Below are 19,212 nucleotides of genomic sequence, written 5' to 3'. Positions count from 1 at the left end.
TAAAGAAATGGGCCAACAGTAGCTATAATCTTAAAATATACCTACATCTTTATGACCCAGGTACAGTACAAACTTATTTGATGCCCTCTGGGGGGTGTCCAATCTTGTCTGAGGTCTTTGGAGAAAGAAAGAAAGTGAAGTATAGCCTTTCAGATCTTCAAGGTTGCTCGGAGGTCGAACCTCTACACCAGAGCTGCCATTGAACCTCATAGGAATAGCAACCTGTTAAGAAAAACAAAATTCAGTATAATTATCTATTGCTACTACTTCTACTTACTTCACTGCTGTGTTTAATTGCGAAGTAACCTATTACATACCCTAGTCATGTTACAGCCATCAATTACTATAGATTTGGACTCTGATCCTACCAAACAATATAATTAGGAAACAGTACTCTGTACTATCAATACTTAACACTTAACACAGCACTTTTTTACTCCAGACATCAATTAATCAACCCTTACTGTGCCTCTGTCAAGTAATTGTTACCTTCAATAAACGGACAGGGAAGGATGTGCCCTGAAGCTCTAAAGAGCAAGCCTATGAATTATTTAGATGTCTACATACATATCCTGATGCTTCATTTAGCTGGACTTGACTGTCTGTTGGAAATTATAATGCACTCTGATATTAATAAAAACACAACCTATTTCAGTTATTTACACCATGGTCATAGATTCCTCTTATTTGTTGTAGGTTATTTGTGATGACCTCAGGAATGCTTCTCAGGGACCTGAGACCACACTATCCCTTGAGCAACTACAGCAGTTGCTTAAATGGAGAAAGGGCAGTGTAATAAGAAGGTGCTAGTAGCCGACTCCTAATGTCTTGGGGGAGCTGGAGACATGAGAGCACAGGGCTACACAACTTCTTTGGCAGTATCAGAGTTCAGCTGGCCATGCGTGGGTGGAGAGCCCTGCCTCTAAGCTGCAGAGCCCACTCTAGCTCTGCTGCCAAAGCCACCACAATGTACTTTGGAAGGCAAGAGGCTATTGTACAAATATTATTGCAGAGATGCCCTGGGAAAAAACCCTACGGGAGGAGGATGGAGCAGGATACCCATTTTTATGTACAAATTATTATGCTTCCCGTCATCACAGTTCTTTAAGTGCTGGGTGATGCTGTTGAATTAAATTTATGTCTGGTCTTTCACACAGGTTTTATCAAAATGACTTAGAAAAAGAGGAACAAAAGTACGTCTGTGTGTCCAAACCACAGAGGTCAAGCGTGATTGCGATGTTCAGGACAGACCTTATTTGCAGCATCTCTTGCCTGCTGAATCAGCTCTCTTATGCGATTTACATTCTCAGAGATGTTGCTTATTGGCATCAGCTGTTGGTTGATACTCTCAATCTTGCTGAACAGATCTGGAAGTTTGTTTGTCAATTTTTTTACTGCAATGAAAGAAAAAAAAAACATTGATGGTAGAAAGGAGGAGGAAAACAGATGCAAAAATACGGTATCACTACATGATTATCAGAAAAGCAGTGAGCAGGGTGACGACAGAACTGTTTTCATTAGTCCTACAGTATTAGGAAGCCCTCACTGAAACTAGCAGTTTATACCGAGGTTTGTGTACTCCTGGAATTTGTGGAAGCAGACAGAATCAGCACTTCCAAAAATGTAACAGATAAATTTAGGTCCAGAAAAAAATATTAAATAGAAGAGACAGGGATGTGCTCTCTAACATTATTATCCAGTGACTGTGGATGCTAGGAGAGGATGAGGATAATGGACAGCAGACAGAGGTCAGGCTTATGTGCATTCCCTGAGTAGCATCTCCTGCTGCCACTGCTGGAGAGTAATACTGGGATAGGCAGACTGCTGGCCTGACTGAGTAGGGCATGTCTTATATTCTTGTGTCAGGGTTGCTAGTCATCACAATTCAGTAGTGAGCCTTATAGTATCTGGGCAGGTTTATTTCAGGAGAAATGGAGATACTATGAGAATTTCAACTTTCATTAAAACAGGAAACAATTTTTCATCTCCTGTGATTGCAAAAAAAAAACGCCTGAAAGTATTAGCAGATTGCAACCCTATGATGCAGAAGGCAAGTAAAAAGAAATCCAGACCTATTATTTTTCTAAATATGACTTCTAAGCCGGTCTTGTAACTGCAGGGATGACTTATGACCCTGCAATAACATGCAGGGCTAGCTGTTATATTTATCTCATTTAAAATGTTTTCTCTCACTTGACTTTATCAGACCAAGTTGCTGAAAAGATGAAAAAAGATGCTCTTTGGGATTGTGATTGTCCCTTATTTTGTATTCAACACAGTCTCTATGCAATCTATTTCACTTAATTTCAGCTAACAGACATCTAGCCTAAGCTAAATGTCTAGGTCCCTTCTCTAGTCAGTGTAGTAGAAAATCACAGAATCACAGAGTGGCTGAGGTTGGAAGGGACCTCTGGAGGTCATCTCGTCCAACCCCTGTGCTCAAGCACGGCCATCTAACGCCAGTTGCCCAGAATTGTGTCTAGACGGCTTTTAAATATCTCTACGGATAGAGACTCCACAATCTCTCTGGGCAACCTGTGCCACTGCTCGGTCACCCTCACAGTAAAAAAGTGTTTCCTGATGTTCAGAGGGAACCTCCTGTGTTCCGCCCTTTGCCAAAAGGGCACATTGCTGGCTCATGTTCAACTTGGTGCTCCCCAGAACCCCCAGGATCTTTTCTGCAAAGCTGCTTTCCAGCTTGGCCGCCCCCACCATATACTGGTGCATGGGGTTATTTCTCCTCAGGTGTTGACCTTCATGAGGTTCCTGTCAGCCCATTTCTGCAGCCTTTCGAGGTCCCTCTGGATGGCAGCATGACCATTTGGTGTATCAGCCACTCCTCCCAGTTTTGTGTCATCAGCAAACTTGCTGAGGGTACTCTCCGCCCCATCATTAAGGAAGATGTTAAATAGGATTGGACCCATTACTGAACCTGGGGTACCCTGCTAGCCACTGGCCTCCAAGTCTTTAAAGACCAGTCATGGTACCACCTTTAACACATACCACAGGATGGCCTGAATCACCTTCTGCTGTACCTGTCCCTTTCCACTCGCAATAAAGGAAGCTCAGAATACTAGCTTAGGCTAGGTGCCTAACTTTTTGATGACTAAAATTTCTGCTGCAAAACTGACCATATTTACCTAACAGTGACTCGGCAGGTCTCAGATAGCACCTGCAACAGCAAATACAACACCTACCTGAATTGTTTGCCTCCATCAATGCTTTACTGAAGCCAGCACTCTGTGTGCTTCCGTAGGTACTCTTCATTTTTTCCACATCTACTTGAATTGGGAGCAGTTCATCCAATACATTAGTTGTGACATCCTCAGCACTTTTTACCATGTTCTTCGCACTGGTGATGGTGCTGTCGATGTCATCTGAAACACACACAAATGCATGTGCAGATTCTTATAGTAATAGATGAAAGAGGCAAAACAGAAGTGATCAGTAAGTAACTGACCTCTGTTTATCCCATTGAGATTATTTTGAAGAGTGACAAGATCAGTTTGCAGTGTATTCTTCTTTCCATCAGCGACATCAAGTCTTTGCTTTATGTCTTCAAGGGTTGGACCAATAGCTGCAAAACAGTGAATGCCCTGTATGAATTTTAAACAGAAATACCACCTCTCTGTTGAAAAGGTGGTGTGGCAGCACCAGTCTGCACTCTTACATAGCTCATGTGGCCAGTGAGCACTGAATGAGCATTTGCACTGCAAAACAAGTTCAAGGCTAAGGATTTGCTGGACAGGAGTACTACAAAGGTGTATAGCATAGCAGAGGCATGAAGTCCACTGTCTCGCCTTTTTGCCATTGGAAATATCTATCACAAGATGTCCCATTGTAATGGAACTAGCCTCTTCTGGTTAAATACGTGCTGCAGAGCTTTGCTGAACTGTGAAAATTCATGGTTCAATGAAAGCTTGTCATGCTGTCCCAACATTTCTACTATCACTTTCTTTCTCGGTACCTTGCAATGTCCTTTCAGTCTCCTGTGCTTGATTCAAGAGTGTACTGCTCTCGGTTTTTAACTTTGCAGCTTTTCCTGATAGGTCTTCCCTCTTCACAGTCTGGTAATAGAAGCACAGGACTGTAAGACTGCTTTAATAATTATACTAAAATTTAAAGAGTAAAAGAGAGAGCCCAATCCAGTTTAAAAAACCAACTATACAAGGGCAGAGATTTCATATGAATAACACCACCTTAAATAACAATTATTAAGATTAATTTAAGCATAATACAACCTTGGTCTTTAGCAAATTTCTTATAGATTTTGGGGCATTTGGAAGAAATTACTAGCACACAGCTCCTCTGCTGAAGAGCTTGTGGGTATTACTACTAGAAAGTAGAAGAGAATACTTGAAATCACCTTCAGTGTTACCGGGCTTGCCTTATGCAGATCTCTTTATTTTGCACTGAAAGGAACAGTTAGTATTCATATGGACAGCCTCATCAGAAAGGCAGTAACTAGCCTGTTTAGTGTTGAACCAAGACGAATTCATGAACATGCAGAATATCAGCTCATATACTGGCCGCAGACAAATAAGGCATGCCAAGACACATGGGTCTTTTTTTGGTGCCTCTCTGATAGTTAAAAAAAACCCACAAGTGTACCATCATTTGGCCACTTATGGGTACTTACCGATAAAGCTGAGTCAGCTGCATTCCCAGCTTTGTTGGCTGCTTCCTCTGCTGCTTTGATGGCATTAATAATATTGTCATAGGCAGTAGAAGCTTCCACAGCACAGCCTACCAACTCGTCCTTCCTGGCACTGTTCTTTATTCTGTGGGAAACGGTGAAAAAATACAGCCTTCAGCAAAGACTGTGGCCTATGAGAAGTATTCTGAATCCACCTGAACTCAGTATTTTCTAATTAATGACAACACAGAAAATGTTTTTCAGGTAGATCTGTAATTTCATACTGCAAAAATATCAAACTTAGAGGCCAACCAATATGAAAAGATTCTTCAGAAGAAGACGTAAGTTCAGGTGCTTGGAAAAGGACAACTGTGGGCCTCCAAAGCAGTGTTTAAATGATTAAGATTGTGAGAATTTGTCAAGGCACAAGGTCAATAAGCCACCTCCATCACAGCCCCCCAGAGACACGTCAGTTCCAGATAATCTCTGGCTGCTCCAGCATCCTACAGGAGCAGCAGATGGAGCACAAGATGGAGCAAATACACAACCCTTGGCTTTTCCCCAAGAACTAGTACAGCAGCTCTGGAATCAAAAACAACAGACCAAATCTCTTGTACCCACTCCCCATGAGCTATGTGACTACTCAGTATTAGCTGCCTCGTAGTTGTGAGAACAGTTCTTCTTAATTGAAAAAAATCACATTGAAAGCTAACAAAAAGTTAATGATTTTTTTTTTTTTAAACCAAGAATTTTCCAGCTGAATTAGGTATTTTGGAATTTAACTTTCTGAGAGTTTCTAGTCGGTGTAATGACAAAATGCAAACAATTTGCACAGGAAAAAAAAAAAATCAGGGTTTCGCTTTTTTCATTTTGTTCTGATATACCATAGAAGGCCTCCAAAACATCACCCATAATTCCAAGGTAAAGTACAAGCAATGGAGAGAGAAACACTTGATGCACATCAAGGTTCTCATATTTTTGCCTTTCTAGAAGATTCCTTGAAGGATGAGAAAACTATAGGAATTATTTTCCTCACTAATGCTTAAACAGGCATGTCTGAAGACTCTGCCAAGACAACACTTCTTCCAATTATTTGCCCCAATTCATTGACATCATAAAGGTATCCCTGAGTATAAGTACAGGAAATAACACTACAAAAAAGATATTTTAAACATATTCCCACTCTGTACATGAGGATTTTCTCTCGTTAGTAAGAAGCTAATAAAGTGTTAATGCAATATAATGTAATATAAAGCCGTATTATGGGAGTCCCCACTTCTGGGGGAAAAAAAAACCAGGAAAAATACAGGAAGACCTGGTTTATGGGGAAAAAAGAAAAGAAAACATCTGTACATCATGAAGAAGCAGAAAAAGACAACCAAATTCCTTTCTAACTTTGCAAACGGTCATTAAAGCAAGTGAAGTTACAGACAGAGCATTGCAACCATGGATGTTATGTACAAAAATTGCTCATTTACAGGAATAGCAACATACTCTTCCAGTTGTTTTGCCAAGTCTTGCAAAGATTTGGCATGTTCCTCAGCCCTCACCACCAACGGCTCTTTGCTTGCTGATAAGGAGTGATTTGTCAACTTTTCATTCATATCCTTCCTTGCTCCATCCAGCTGAGCAGCCAGGCTTTCATATTCCTACGGGTTTATAAAGATAAAATTTTATTTGTATTCATACGTGTTCGATTTTGTCCTCGTCTCCTTCAGTGTTACATACACCTTGCACCTGAGGAGACCAAAGGGAAAAACATTCCCTTCCAACTTACTCTGCAGGTTACTGGAAAGAACTGCTCATCATTACATTTTGCTTCCAGACCCATTATGTAAAAACAAACCCTGCCGTACTGAGTCAGACCAAAGGCCCTTCTAGCCCAGTATCCTGACAGTGCTAAAAGCAATTGCCTAGAACAGCGCAGTCATTTACGATATTTCTCACAGATATTCTCCCAAATTCAGATATCCGCAGTTCAGTGTCTTCCTCAGACACATCACAACCTTCAATAAGCTTCTTCCACAGAAGCCTGTGCAGGCAGGCTCCTCTTGCACCCAGGATGGGCTGTGAGATCCTTCCCTTTCTGGGAGGCTCTGATAAGCCTCGCGTCCTAGCCACTGAGCTAGGCTACCCATTACAGTGACAGCAAGATATTGGGGTTTTTAACCTTAACTTAAGAAGGTTAACTATACCTCTTTGCTCTTCTGCAATAATCCCAGCACACTGTTAGCTTGCGTCAGGGAAGATCGGGCAGAGCTCAGAACATCCAAGATACTGTTCTGTTGTACATTTGTCTCTTCAATCCGTTTCTGAGGAAAAAGAAAAGGTTGTAAAACTTACGATTGGGTTAAAAATGAGAGGCAGGGGAAAACCGTATCTACCTAATCTAGCTTGCAGTAGGATTTACCAAAGGTACTATCGCTGTGTTAATCAGATGCCTATAGTATTTAGGGACTAATGCTATTCTACTGATTAGAAGAGTGAGAAAACTCAGGACTCTGCAGTAGTAGAGCATACAGCTGGGCAGCAGGCTACAGTAGTTCAGTTATTAGAGCTCAGAAAAAGTAAAAGTAGTACGGGTCAGCTGAGATGAACTGTTAGGACAGACCATCTAAGTGTCTGATCTCTCAAGCCTGGAAACTTCAAACCTGGAAACTTTAAAAACAGCTCCCTGGTGACTACCCTGATCTTTTCTGTTCTCTCAAAGGCAGAAATAAAATGATTACACTATCCATTCATCTGGGGATGTCACCAGAAAGGGGGTGTGAAACCTCCCCAACCTCATCCTCTTGAAAGCTCTGAGGGGAAAACGAATGAAGCTCCTTGGTCTAGAGCAGCCCTGTGACAACCCACAGCACAGCTCCAGGGTAATGGCACACCACAAACACAGCCAGACAAGTGGTGGTGCAGGTAGGGATCCATTAGCTCTCTTCAGATGGGTTTCTACGATTGTAACATGTCAAATCTCTCTCTATCAGAGAAGTGTATCAGATTTATGACTTGTACAGATGCATCCATCTTTTAACACAACTGTGCGTACTTATGTGGCACACCTATTGTACAGTCCATACATAAAGCTACAATTAAATATTGAAAGGGACGGTTGAATGTAGAAATTCTTTTGTTCAAGCAGTGTTAGCAACCTGGATGGACACGAGTGTGCTAAAACAGTGACATATTTCAGCAAAACCACAATTAATTTAAAAGAATGGGTCCTGCAGCATGCCCTTATTTCTTGTACTATTTCACCAGCTCTAAAAATCAAGCACTGCTTAGGAATGACAGCTGTTTCTTGTCACCTTTCTGATGAGACCTCAGAAGCAGTTCTGTAGAATATTAATCCCAAATAATTTAACAGCATTGCACACATTATTGCTCCCATTTTTCATGGCTGTTAAAGCCAAATACTTGACAGAACTTACTATGAAAAGTACATCAAGCATCAGGAATTTGATCTAGGAAACAAAAAGGCTAGTGGCAGCTGAAGAGAAGGGCTAGGCAGAGACTCTCCTTCCCCGCTCTCATCAGAGCTATATCTTGGTCATGCTGTCCTGGTCACATAAAGAGGCCACAAGGGGGAGTAGACTACATTTATACCTGTCCATACATACATCAAAAGATGGAAAGAGACCTTGGAGAAAATCTAAAGAATTAGCGTTACTTGGCTTTGCAAGATCAAAAGCAGCAATCAAAAGCCCTTCTTATCTCCTGAGGTTTAACTTTCTTCTCCCAAACCCTGACATTACCTTAATGTCTTCCAACAGAACTCCATTATCTCTGTTTAAGTTTTCAGCCTGCTTGATTTGTCCCGTCGCCTCATTCAGAGCTTCACGAAGGTCAGTGATTTTGGATTCATATTCATTCAGTGAATCCCTCAGAATTTTAATAAGCCCATGATTTTCTTGGTGGTACTTTTGTAGTTCATTCTTAATACGTGCCAGTACTGCAGTATCAGGACCAGAAAGAAAAGTTTTGTTCAGAGAAGAAGGGAACCAGAAAAAACTTCCTTCAAAAGGGCTTGACATTTAGGATTAGAAAGCTGAGTTTATGTGAAATACTGAGCATCCTTTGCAGTGCTAATTTCAGTGTTACTATAGCAGAGATGCTATTCAGCATCTCACTGGATCAAATCTGCTCACAAGTTTGCTGCTGCAGACACAGAGGACAGACAAACTTTTATTTGGCTATTTCTAAATTAAGTAAGGATGAAGGTGATCTGCCAATACTGAATTGTTTTCTTTTTTTATATGGAACTAACACAATTTCATCAACAATTTCATCTACAATGTAGACATCTACATCTACGCTAGTCATCAAAGCTTCCTCTGTAATCAATGGAGAGACACGGGCACATTTCATTTCAAAGAAGGTAAAAACATACAAGAGGTCAAATGAATCACACTCTTAAGTGCCCATTTCACTGCCTACAAGATAGGATACAGAAGAGTTACTCAGAAGTAGGTATCAAAGTCCAAAGTTAGGGGAAATTACTATCACTCTTAAGGTCTTTCACATTTCTCAACTATGTCCCTGGTTAGGAGATAAGCCTGTGACTTTGCTCTTCTTGATGTCTCTAATGTCCAGAATCAGGTTTCTGAACATCTCAGTCAAACACATGCAGAGAGCATAAAAGGGAGTACAACTAATGCAATTAGAACTTCTCAACGTCCTTATCCTTTTATGATCTGGCCCTTGGACTACTCTAGCAGCTTCTTAAAATCTGTTGTTAAATTACATGTGTAATTCCTTTAAAATAGCTGCATGTGCCATAGCCTATATATTCTAATATACCAAAACGCTGCGTAAGTACGTTACGATCAGCTACGTCTTTATTTTACTGAGATTCATCGAGTTATTAAAGAAGGATCTACTAGGTTTCTTCCCCAGCTCAACTCAGTTTCTTCCACAACAGACTAAAAAAGCCTTTAAATCCCCTCCAGAACTACCACTTTCCTGTTGACTAACGACCGCTACAGATCCCAGGGATACATTGCAAAATGCTCCTCCCTGCACTCCATCCCAAACAATCAATAATGCTTCAGATTTAAGATTGATCTTTCTAGAGAGCAAGAAGCTGAGAGAACTGGCCCTTACGCAGCTGAGCTTCTGTTCTCTCCTTCTCTGCCTCTGCTTGAAGTTGGCCGAAGTTGCGGTTTCGCATCTCCGTCATCATGCGTTGAGCTTCGGCCAGTTCTTTGGCAGCATCTCCCAAGGGCAAGTTGTTACCTTCTGCATTTGTACCAGCTATTTGTTCCAAGAGCACTGAAAAAAAGTATTGTCAAAGTCAAAGACGGGATGCGCTTAAGCGTGTGCAAAAGACACAAATGAGAGGGCTGGTCTCTTTTCCGAAAAAGACACGCTTATTCCTGAATTCCTTAATGAAGCAGATCCATTTTGCATTAATTGTATTAAGCTGAAAAGCATCCCATGCCACACAACCAGAGCTAGTAAGATGGCATTGGGCTTGAAATTTCTCCCAAATGACCAAGTTCACAGCAAGAATTTTAAGCTTCTAGCTTAGAAGAGCCTATGGTAGCAACCCAGACTAAAGTCACACTAAAGTCAGGATAGTCAATTTGTTGCTCTAAATGTCCCTGTGGTAAAGCTTCTCTGTCCCTATTCACTATATAGGGAAGTTAGGCTTCTAAACTAACATTATATATTAGATTTCCAATAGGAAGAATGAATTCCACAGCTATGTCTAAATTCTGATTTATGAAGCTGTTTTCTAAGAAAACCTCTCATGCTTAATTAAGAATATTGTAAACAAACTGAAAAGATTCCATAAAACAAATACGTTATGGCTTAGAAACTATTTTTACCTTGTATATTGTTGACAACTATTTGTATTCGTGAAACCAAATCCTTTCCTTTCTGATGAGTTTGGCCAAAATTATTAAATAATATCTCAGCTGCTTTGTAGTTCATTTCAGCCTAGCAAGGGAAAAAACGGATTAGATTAAAAATATCTGGATACATCATGCTAATATGTAGTCAGGAGATGTGTATTTTTAAATTGATTTGGTAAGTCACCTTTTCCTGGAGAGCATTTACATCATGATTTAGGTTAACGAATTCTGTCTCCAACTCATCTACCTTTGAACCCTGATTATGAACAACAGAACGGTAATTGTTCAATAAGACCTGAAAAGAAAGAAAGAAAAAAATCCAATAAATCACCCATACACAGGAGACAAAAAGCAAAAATTCACTGGGTTAGATCTTTACCCAAGGTAAATAAAAGCAGCATTACTGACATGAAGGCTGACCAATTGCTGCCCAAAACCTGGGCTTTTTTACCTGTGAGTATAGAAACTGCTATTCCAACCAAAGAAAATTTCTTTAGGATGAATTTTGGTATTGCCAATTGCAATGCTGGGGTTTTTCGGTAATGCAGAGACATGAACTGCTGGAAAAAGACAGCAGGGAAACCTCAGAGATATAGCTTTCAAGGTGAGCAGGCGTCAGAAAAAGCAGAGATACTGATTCTCTTTCAGAGCATGACATGGAAACAACAGCTGTCTTCTAACAGGTGAAGCCCAGTGCTGTCAGCATCTGGTATTAAAATCAAAAGTTGATGTATGTTTCCCTGCAAGCTGATGAAAAGATGGTGTAAGTTCCTAGATTCAGCTCTTATCCACTTAATCTGAAATCCACTTTTCTGTTTATGTGTGCCTACCTTTAAGTCCTTGATGCGTGTTTCCAGACGTCTCATCTGCTCCAGTGTGTGGGTACTCGCATGGACATTTTGCAGCTGAGACTTAATCAGCTGAAGCTCATCACCTATTGTGCTCAAATCCTTCAGCAGTGTAATTACACAGCTATCGCAAGCTGGAGGGAGCACGAGCAAAAGAAAACACCACATATTATTGATATTTGGTGCAGTACATTAAGAAATGAGATGCAGTGGAAACACTTTGATGTTTGTCACCTGGTGCTGCCTGAAGAACAAAGGCAACCACAAAGCCCACAGTATTAAGGAGAGTGACCAAAGCCAGAAGTAAGGAGGAGGCCCCATTTACATCTGGCTAGCTGACTACTTCTTTCATCACTTTTCCAAGTGTTTGGTTGAATGTTTGCTTTTAAAAGATTCATTACAGGACGTGTCCAGTACTTTTTAAACTCTGCTACCCTTAAAAGAGTCATCAGTATGTATCCGAAGCCAGCAGAAGGCAATCTAAGTGCAGTTCTATTTTACTACTTACGGTCACAATCTTCATTTGGATCCACATCTTTTGGTTCGTTATTGAAACATTCTGAAATCACAAGACTGTCATCAGTAACGGAAGTTTTCTTATGGAAATACTACTATTGCATTTCTGCCCTCACTTTTCATGGTTGGCAGCCATTAAAACACAGTGCTGCCCTTCCACAAATCCATATCCACTGTGAAGGAACTGAAATGTTCAGAAGGCTTGAGCATGCCAAAACATTCAGCTCCCACTTACGCCTTGCTGAGATCAACACCTTTTTCATCCCTCAAAGGAAACTGACTGTAACCCCCACAATATATGCTACTTGGATAGCAGCAGGAGGCTCTCTCACATCAAGTGTGCTGAATGTATTGCTAGAATTTGCCTAGAACACCACCACCAGGATCAAAGAATTTTACCTGGGACATAGGTTCAAACCCCTTTATCTACTTTAGCATCCACATTCAAACTACAGATTCTGATTCCCCAAAGGATGTCTTACCCACAAGGAACTGAGAAATGTTTATGGCCTTCCTTCATACCTGTCACAGCTTGCAAGATTAAGGAATTAATCAAGCTTGAGAGAAATCCACACTGTATGCACGGAAGGAGGCACTGTACGTAACCCAAGGCATGCAGCTTGGACCACAGATACAGGTGGTATATAACAAACATTGCCCTCAGACTTTCCAACAAGCTAGCACAAGTGACTGCCTGCCCAGTGTGCTGTTTTGGTTTGTTTGTTTCACAAACCCCGTCATAAGAAGCTTAACAGTCTCCAGGTGCAAATGGGATTGTTGCATCCTGGGATCCTAACTTCTAGGAGGCAGGAGAGGAACCGCTTCCCAAAAGTGCCATCATATAGGACAGGAATCTCCCCGTCTTGATGCCCAAGTCCCTTTTACAAGCTTGGTCCTACTGCCAAACTCTCATCTCCTCTTGAAAATGAAAAGGGCTGTCCACGTCTTTTACTCCGAAAGAAAAGGATGCACTGAGGGTATAGGCTGCTGCTGTCAAAAGTCAACAACAGCTTGCAACTGTGAGAGGTTACAGTGATAAAATTGGACCTGAACAGCAGCATGAAACAGCCTGGAACAAACTGCCTAGCTGTGCCATTTCCTTTGGCACTTGCACATTAAGTCATCAGGAAGTAAAATGGGATTGGTAGTGAGCGCTGCTGCCAAAAGGAGACAAGTCACAAAGAATATATTTGTAAGAGAACGAAGAAATTATTCCAAAATTCGAATACCCGTGCAGTTCTGCTGTAATTCAGCTAACACCAAACACATTTCAGCTGTCGCTGTGAAGTACCAATTAAATAAAACTATTATTACAGCTTGTGCACAAACAACATCAGCCAAGAAATGGTGAAATGAAAAAGTCTGGCTAAGTGCTGAACATCACACACAAGAAACCTGCTAGAACATGCTGTGCTGATGATCACAGAGGGTTTTACTCCTAATGTGGAGAAAGAGATGGCAGATCAGAATATATCGTTGGAGACAAACTGAAAACAAACCGGCTTGTTGAATTTTTGCCCTATGGATTAGTTTGTCCTAGCAAACTCTTGCTTCAAAAAGAAAGGAATGACAAAACATGAAACAATGCTTGGATCTGTTCCACACAAGGTATAAATATAATAAAGATGTATTACTTCAATGATGAAATATGAAGTGAGAACTAGCTATTGAAAAATTGCACCAGCTGCCAACAGCAGTTTACATCACTTGCTGGTTTTCTGATTTCTGTGACCAAGGAAAGATAAGGTGATCCTTGGCAGTCATTTGAATGCAGTACGAAGAGCAATGCAGAGAAATGAAGAGCATGGAAATATTAGGAGTTATTAGTTTGATACTTCACTAACATCGGAGGAGGAAAAGCTGCCTACAGGGAAAGAAAAGTGTAATTTTATGGAGGAATGAAAACATGGGAGAATCGAGGTCCTTTTCAGGAGCAGTGGCCTATGAGGTGTTTCTGAATAGAAATTAGTATCCCAAGGGATTGAAGTGAATTGTCTGAGGAATGTAGGCTCAGGCCCTTTACTTCAGAATTATAAAAGATAAGGCAAACATATGCCAATGGCATAATATTCTTATAAGAGCTTACTAGTAGTGCAGTACACGTGACTGATACTGGGAAAATCATGGATGTCTTAGATGGCAGAATGGTGTATAGCAGGATTTATAAAACAGCCTCCTGAGTCAGGTCGTAACTTCCACTGTAAACACAGTTAGCTTGGATACCTAAGACAGCAGTGCCTGATGCAGACTCTGAAGATGTCACTGATCTGTCCCAAATACATTTTAAAAAGGCATATTGAGACTGCTCAGTTTCATAAGCCCATAACAAAAATTGGCAAGATATGACTTAACCGTGTCAGAAGACAAACCATAATGCATTTAAAAACACACCCGTGAAACAGAAAAGCAAAATAAAATTGGTAGTATTTATGAAGGGAAATACATGATAAAATGGCTTACAAGAGTGAACTCAATTGCTCAGGACAGCCCTTGTATTACCATGGTGTTATGTTTTAGGGAACCTTACTTTTTGTTAAAAATGATCTGCATTTCCTGTAAGTCTACATCTTTCCTTCAGTTCAACTGATTTAAGTACCTTCCTTCTCTGCTTCCCAGAGAGAAAACAACGCTCCCTTCCATGTCCATAGGCCCTCACGTACCTCCAGTCAGGCGGTCACAGCTAGCCAGCTGTCCATTATTATTACAATTACATTTCTGACAGTAGCCTCCATATTTTTGTGGATTTCCAAAATATCCTGGAGCACAGCTAAATAAAGAGATACAAATAATTTTTATTAAATATTTGAAGCGACTTTTGTGAAATATACTTTTCCTTGACAAAAAAACCCAGCTATTCTCCTGAAGAAACTTTCAAGAACTTTTGATTTCATGTCTTGACTTAGACAAAAAGGGTGTATTTTTGGTTTTCAGTATCCTCTGCACTATGCTAAAAATATCTTTCCAAGTACTGCAGAATATTTTTCTAAAAATAAAAGAACTCCCACAATGCTCGTATACGAATAATTCATTTAATCTGAAGAAATATAATGCACAAAGATACATACATACTTAGAGAATTTGACAAGGCTTAACCCAGCAAACCTTTCTGGTCTGTGATCCCACCAGAAAACACATATTAAGGAGGATCATACCGCAAGCACATGTTGAGATTTCAAACAGCAATGGCACTGAATGACATTATCACCATTCTGCTGAGTGATACCACGTCTTGCCATCTGCCAGCAAAGCAGTCTGTGTGAGTGATCCCTAAATATTTTGTAGGTAAAATATATTGTCCAGACTGGCTAGCTAATATTCCTAGAAGTCACTCTGTTGTAAGATCTATAGGGGTGGTAATGCGTGATTAAAGGGCCATGATGAGCAGCTGAGGTACAGCTAGACCTGGAAGAGAAAATCTGTCTATAACCTGCAGCTTAGATGTCAAAGCACAAGAAGCACAAGACAATGTGCTACTGGAGGTATAGTCTTCAGGTGAGACATCATGACTTATTGGCCTCAAGTTTCCAAACCAGAAAACATCACTCCATTACTCTTAAATTCCCCCTGGATCTGAAACTCAGTGAAACTGCTTCCTCTGCCTGCCTGAAACTGCCATGCTGTTCCTCTTCTGCTTTGCCAAACTGCTGCAATCTTCCAGCAAAAGAGATGGCTTCAGCGTTGTGTTTGTACGCTCCACCTGTGGAGCACATCAGAATGGGTTGGGATGAAAGTTATGGTGTTAACGTGGCTGCTGTTGGATAACTACGAACACTGAAGCACCATCAGGTACATTGGAGAAAACGGGAGAATGTTTTTAACTTGAAATGGGACAAAGTAAGTGGGAGTCATTATTATCAGAAAGAGTGCAGGGTAAGGCAAGGCACAGGGCACTTACTTAGACAAAGAGGCTGACACTTCTCTTTTTGGTAAAAACTGTGTAGTCACTAAACAGGCTTTGAAGAATTGTTTACATTTCTTCAGGGAATGTTGGGTTTACATCTAGAATTATACTACACCACCACACTATAGCAGCTGCTTATATAAATAGATACTCCCTAAGTGTATGCATACTATGCATATGCATACATCCATATATTACCCAATACAGACATACCTCCTTTTACGGTGCCTCTCAGAAACCTTGGTCTTGAGAAACAAGTCACTTACCGTTCACAGCGAACTCCAGTATAGCCTTCTTTGCAGAGACACTGAATTTCTTCGCCATTTGCCACACAGCCAGTTGCAAATCTTTGAGAAGAAACAAAAATATTATTGTGAGCACATCATCAAATAGGTTTTACACTCTAGAGGCTAAGCTCAGTTAAATGACTTTTAGATTAAAAATTTTTTATACCACCAAATTACTTCTCAGCTAATTTAATTGCCTCTAGATAAACTCCTGTGACTAATTCTTTGAAGTTTCATATTTTTCCTCTAAATTCTTTCCTTAGACTAAAAAATAATAATTTCCTGACCCTCTGGACTGAGTATAGTAGTTCACTACCCAAAGGAATGCCTAAAATAAACCTTAATAGTGATGTTGTAAAATAGAACAAGTATGGGTAGCTATTTTATCTTACTAGGCAAGAATCAATAGCCTATGCTAGACAACATGTCCTCCTGTTTGGATAGCTTTTTTTTTTAATGGATGGAAACATCAGAGGATGTTTTCATGTAGCTAATATTGTTTGGGTTTTTTTTTTTAACCAAGACAGAATAGAGTTGTGCACCATTTGGGGGAGCTCTAGAGTATATCTGGTTCACACAATGAACATTTTTGTCTGCTCTCTCTAAAAAGAGAAATTCACATTTCTCTGGGGAGGAAAACCATTATTTGGCTGATGTTTGGTAAGGAGAAGGCAGCAGATGAAGCGGGGATAGGCCATGTTTGCTATTTCCATTTTTTAACCTATGAACAGTTGGATAAAGCAAGTCTGTGTACCAAAGACAGATGTTTGCACTAAGAATTAAAAATAATTTTTAAAAAATTATTTTAAAAATAATTTTAGGAGGAAAATTGCCAACTTCAATAATGCCAGGTGGGGTGCATTTCCTCTGTCAGGAATGGTATTTACCACCCTGATGTGCAGCTATGAAGCTGCACAGGTTTATGGTCTCCCTAGGTATTTCAACACTCTTAAAGCAAAAGATGACTAAAAATATGTTCAGTCAGCCTCAGGCAAGCACCTGCAGAAGAGGCCAATGCTGTCAAAAACAGATCTATCAGAGAGTTCTCTAATAAATGAAAAACCTGTCTATTGTCTGCAAGTGTAAATCTGTTACTTAAGGCTACTTGGTGTTTGCTAATGCACCTGGCAAATACTATGTGGTGCTTTTAGCAATTTACAGCTTAGTTTTTTTAAAAAAGTATTTGTTTTTATTTAACACATTTCACATTTCGGAACTGACCAATGATGACAAACAATGTGGCTAAACATACCATGCATTTAAAATGCATTTTACTGCCCAATTTTAAAAGCCTGGCAACCTTATTAGATCCAAAGAGATTAATTTTTTCTAGCTCAGTATGTTTGCATTTCAAACGGAGCTTCCACCTGAAGAGCAACCATGCTCTTCTAGAAATCTAGATACGTGCTTAAGAGCTTTAATGTTTTTATATTATTTTTGCATCTCACTAATTTTCTGAATTCATATAAAAGGCTTTTTTCATCACTGTCACTTATGTCCTAGCCAGAGTAATGGTGTTAAACATGAGACTAAAGATAACTTACATCTTGCATTTCAGTAAACAAGAAAGATTCTGGATATGCCCAGTAAGGGAAAAGACTTCCATCCTCTATTTCTCACTACGAAGGAGTCACTGGTGGTTTTGTACATAAGCCCATTACAACTGCCTGGGGCTTCCCCAGGTGATGAGCAGCGTGCCTTTGTGGTTCAGGAACTGAGTGAGAATTGGAATACTCAGCTTATTAAAAAAGGCAATGTCGTGAGACAGAGCACCAAGTTACTGCTGGTCTAACATGCCTCAAATGATGCCCCACCATGTTGGGTGATATGAGAACACAGAAAACTATCATTATCCTCCTACAGTAGCCGGGTTTTGGGTTGGTTTTTTTTTTCTTTTTTTTTTCTTTTTCCCCTCCCCTTTACCCTCTGCTTGACTACTCATGACCTTTTACTATACCTGTTTGTATAAGGGCAAGGACACACCCGACAGGAACCTTGAGTGGCATCACCAAAATAACCATCCTTACAGCGCTCACATTTCTCCCCAGCGGTATTATACTGACAGTTCTTAGAAAGAAACAAGCAAGACAGTTAACAGTGCTTTACCACTCAGTATGGCTTTATTATTATTTTAAAAGAATGTATAGCCAATCTACTCAGAGGATATGTTCTTTCCTTTCCACATAATCAAGCATTTACTGCCAAACTACCTTCACAACCAGGATAGATCGATTCCAGTCATTCTCTAACTGTAGAAAGCACAATTTGCTGGCTATTGTGGAAAAGCAACAGATAAATAAGCAGCGTTAAACATATTTTTAAAGAAATTAAATCAGATGCAGTTTGTTAAGGAACATTCCATTAATGCACTCTCTCTGTCTTGGTATTTCAATTAAAAATCACTATGTTTAAACGGAACTTTAGATTTTGCATTTTAACACTAATTAGAAGGCAGACATAATTTAAAAGCATGCGATTAATTGAGCCCAAGTACATTCCTAAAAAAATCCCATGAAATTAATATAAGAAGTATTTCTCTTAGTAGATTCAGATCAGAATTGAATTTCATGTACTTTCTCCAGTGTATATGTAATTTGTATTTATCTGGGGGAACTGGAATAAATAATGAAAAGCAGAGACTAGGAAAACAATTGAAACTGATACAGCTGAGCCACTTTTTCCATGATAAAACTGTTGGGAATTGTATCTTATTTTAGAAACATTCTTATTCCTGGTGCTGTCTAATTGTCACACACATTCGGTTGGACTCGATGATCTTAAAGGTCTTTTCCAACCTAAATGATTCTATGATTCTATGATTCTACATTTATACATTATGGGGAGAGGAATGAGCAAGTTGCTTTTGCGCTACCTAAAGCGATGCTAATTTAAAATAGAAGCTGTTCAACTACATTTTTGAGCAGCCATAAAAATTCCATGTGACCAACACTCAAGAGGCATTAAAGCTCTCAAGTTCTAAAACTGTTTCTTCAATGCGCAACAGACTGATCCAGTGTCCCACAGAGCTGAGGGTGTACTAATAGAGTGAAAGATGGAAAAAGAAAGTGGGAAATTGGCTGGAAGCAGTCACTGAGCGGACTGCACTCCCACTGCATGGATTTAGATGGCTTAGGGCTATGGTTGAAGACCCTACTACCATGTTTTGCAGCAG

At 40.0% G+C, this 19,212-nt stretch overlaps 1 protein-coding gene across 1 annotated transcript in view; it reads right to left on the bottom strand.

The window, feature by feature from the left end:
- The window catches only part of LAMA3 (laminin, alpha 3), a gene marked incomplete at its 5' end in the record, with an annotated part of 37,466 nt that overhangs the window by 15,465 nt on the left and 2,789 nt on the right, over window positions 1–19,212 (bottom strand). The window contains 17 exons of the mRNA XM_009585002.1: window positions 46–222; window positions 1,252–1,394; window positions 3,198–3,377; window positions 3,461–3,577; window positions 3,968–4,067; window positions 4,640–4,781; window positions 6,131–6,285; window positions 6,832–6,948; window positions 8,386–8,582; window positions 9,734–9,901; window positions 10,462–10,573; window positions 10,673–10,783; window positions 11,319–11,470; window positions 11,845–11,895; window positions 14,513–14,619; window positions 16,020–16,100; window positions 17,998–18,107. Coding sequence (XP_009583297.1) covers window positions 46–222; window positions 1,252–1,394; window positions 3,198–3,377; window positions 3,461–3,577; window positions 3,968–4,067; window positions 4,640–4,781; window positions 6,131–6,285; window positions 6,832–6,948; window positions 8,386–8,582; window positions 9,734–9,901; window positions 10,462–10,573; window positions 10,673–10,783; window positions 11,319–11,470; window positions 11,845–11,895; window positions 14,513–14,619; window positions 16,020–16,100; window positions 17,998–18,107 — 2,220 coding nt within the window. The remainder of the gene's footprint in view (window positions 1–45; window positions 223–1,251; window positions 1,395–3,197; window positions 3,378–3,460; window positions 3,578–3,967; window positions 4,068–4,639; window positions 4,782–6,130; window positions 6,286–6,831; window positions 6,949–8,385; window positions 8,583–9,733; window positions 9,902–10,461; window positions 10,574–10,672; window positions 10,784–11,318; window positions 11,471–11,844; window positions 11,896–14,512; window positions 14,620–16,019; window positions 16,101–17,997; window positions 18,108–19,212) is intronic.

The sequence above is a fragment of the Fulmarus glacialis genome, unplaced genomic scaffold, assembly GCF_000690835.1.
Source record: "Fulmarus glacialis isolate BGI_N327 unplaced genomic scaffold, ASM69083v1 scaffold9219, whole genome shotgun sequence".
NCBI lineage: Eukaryota > Metazoa > Chordata > Aves > Procellariiformes > Procellariidae > Fulmarus > Fulmarus glacialis.
The sequence above is the reverse complement of the archived record's forward strand: the minus strand, read 5'-3'. Positions and strand labels throughout refer to the sequence as shown.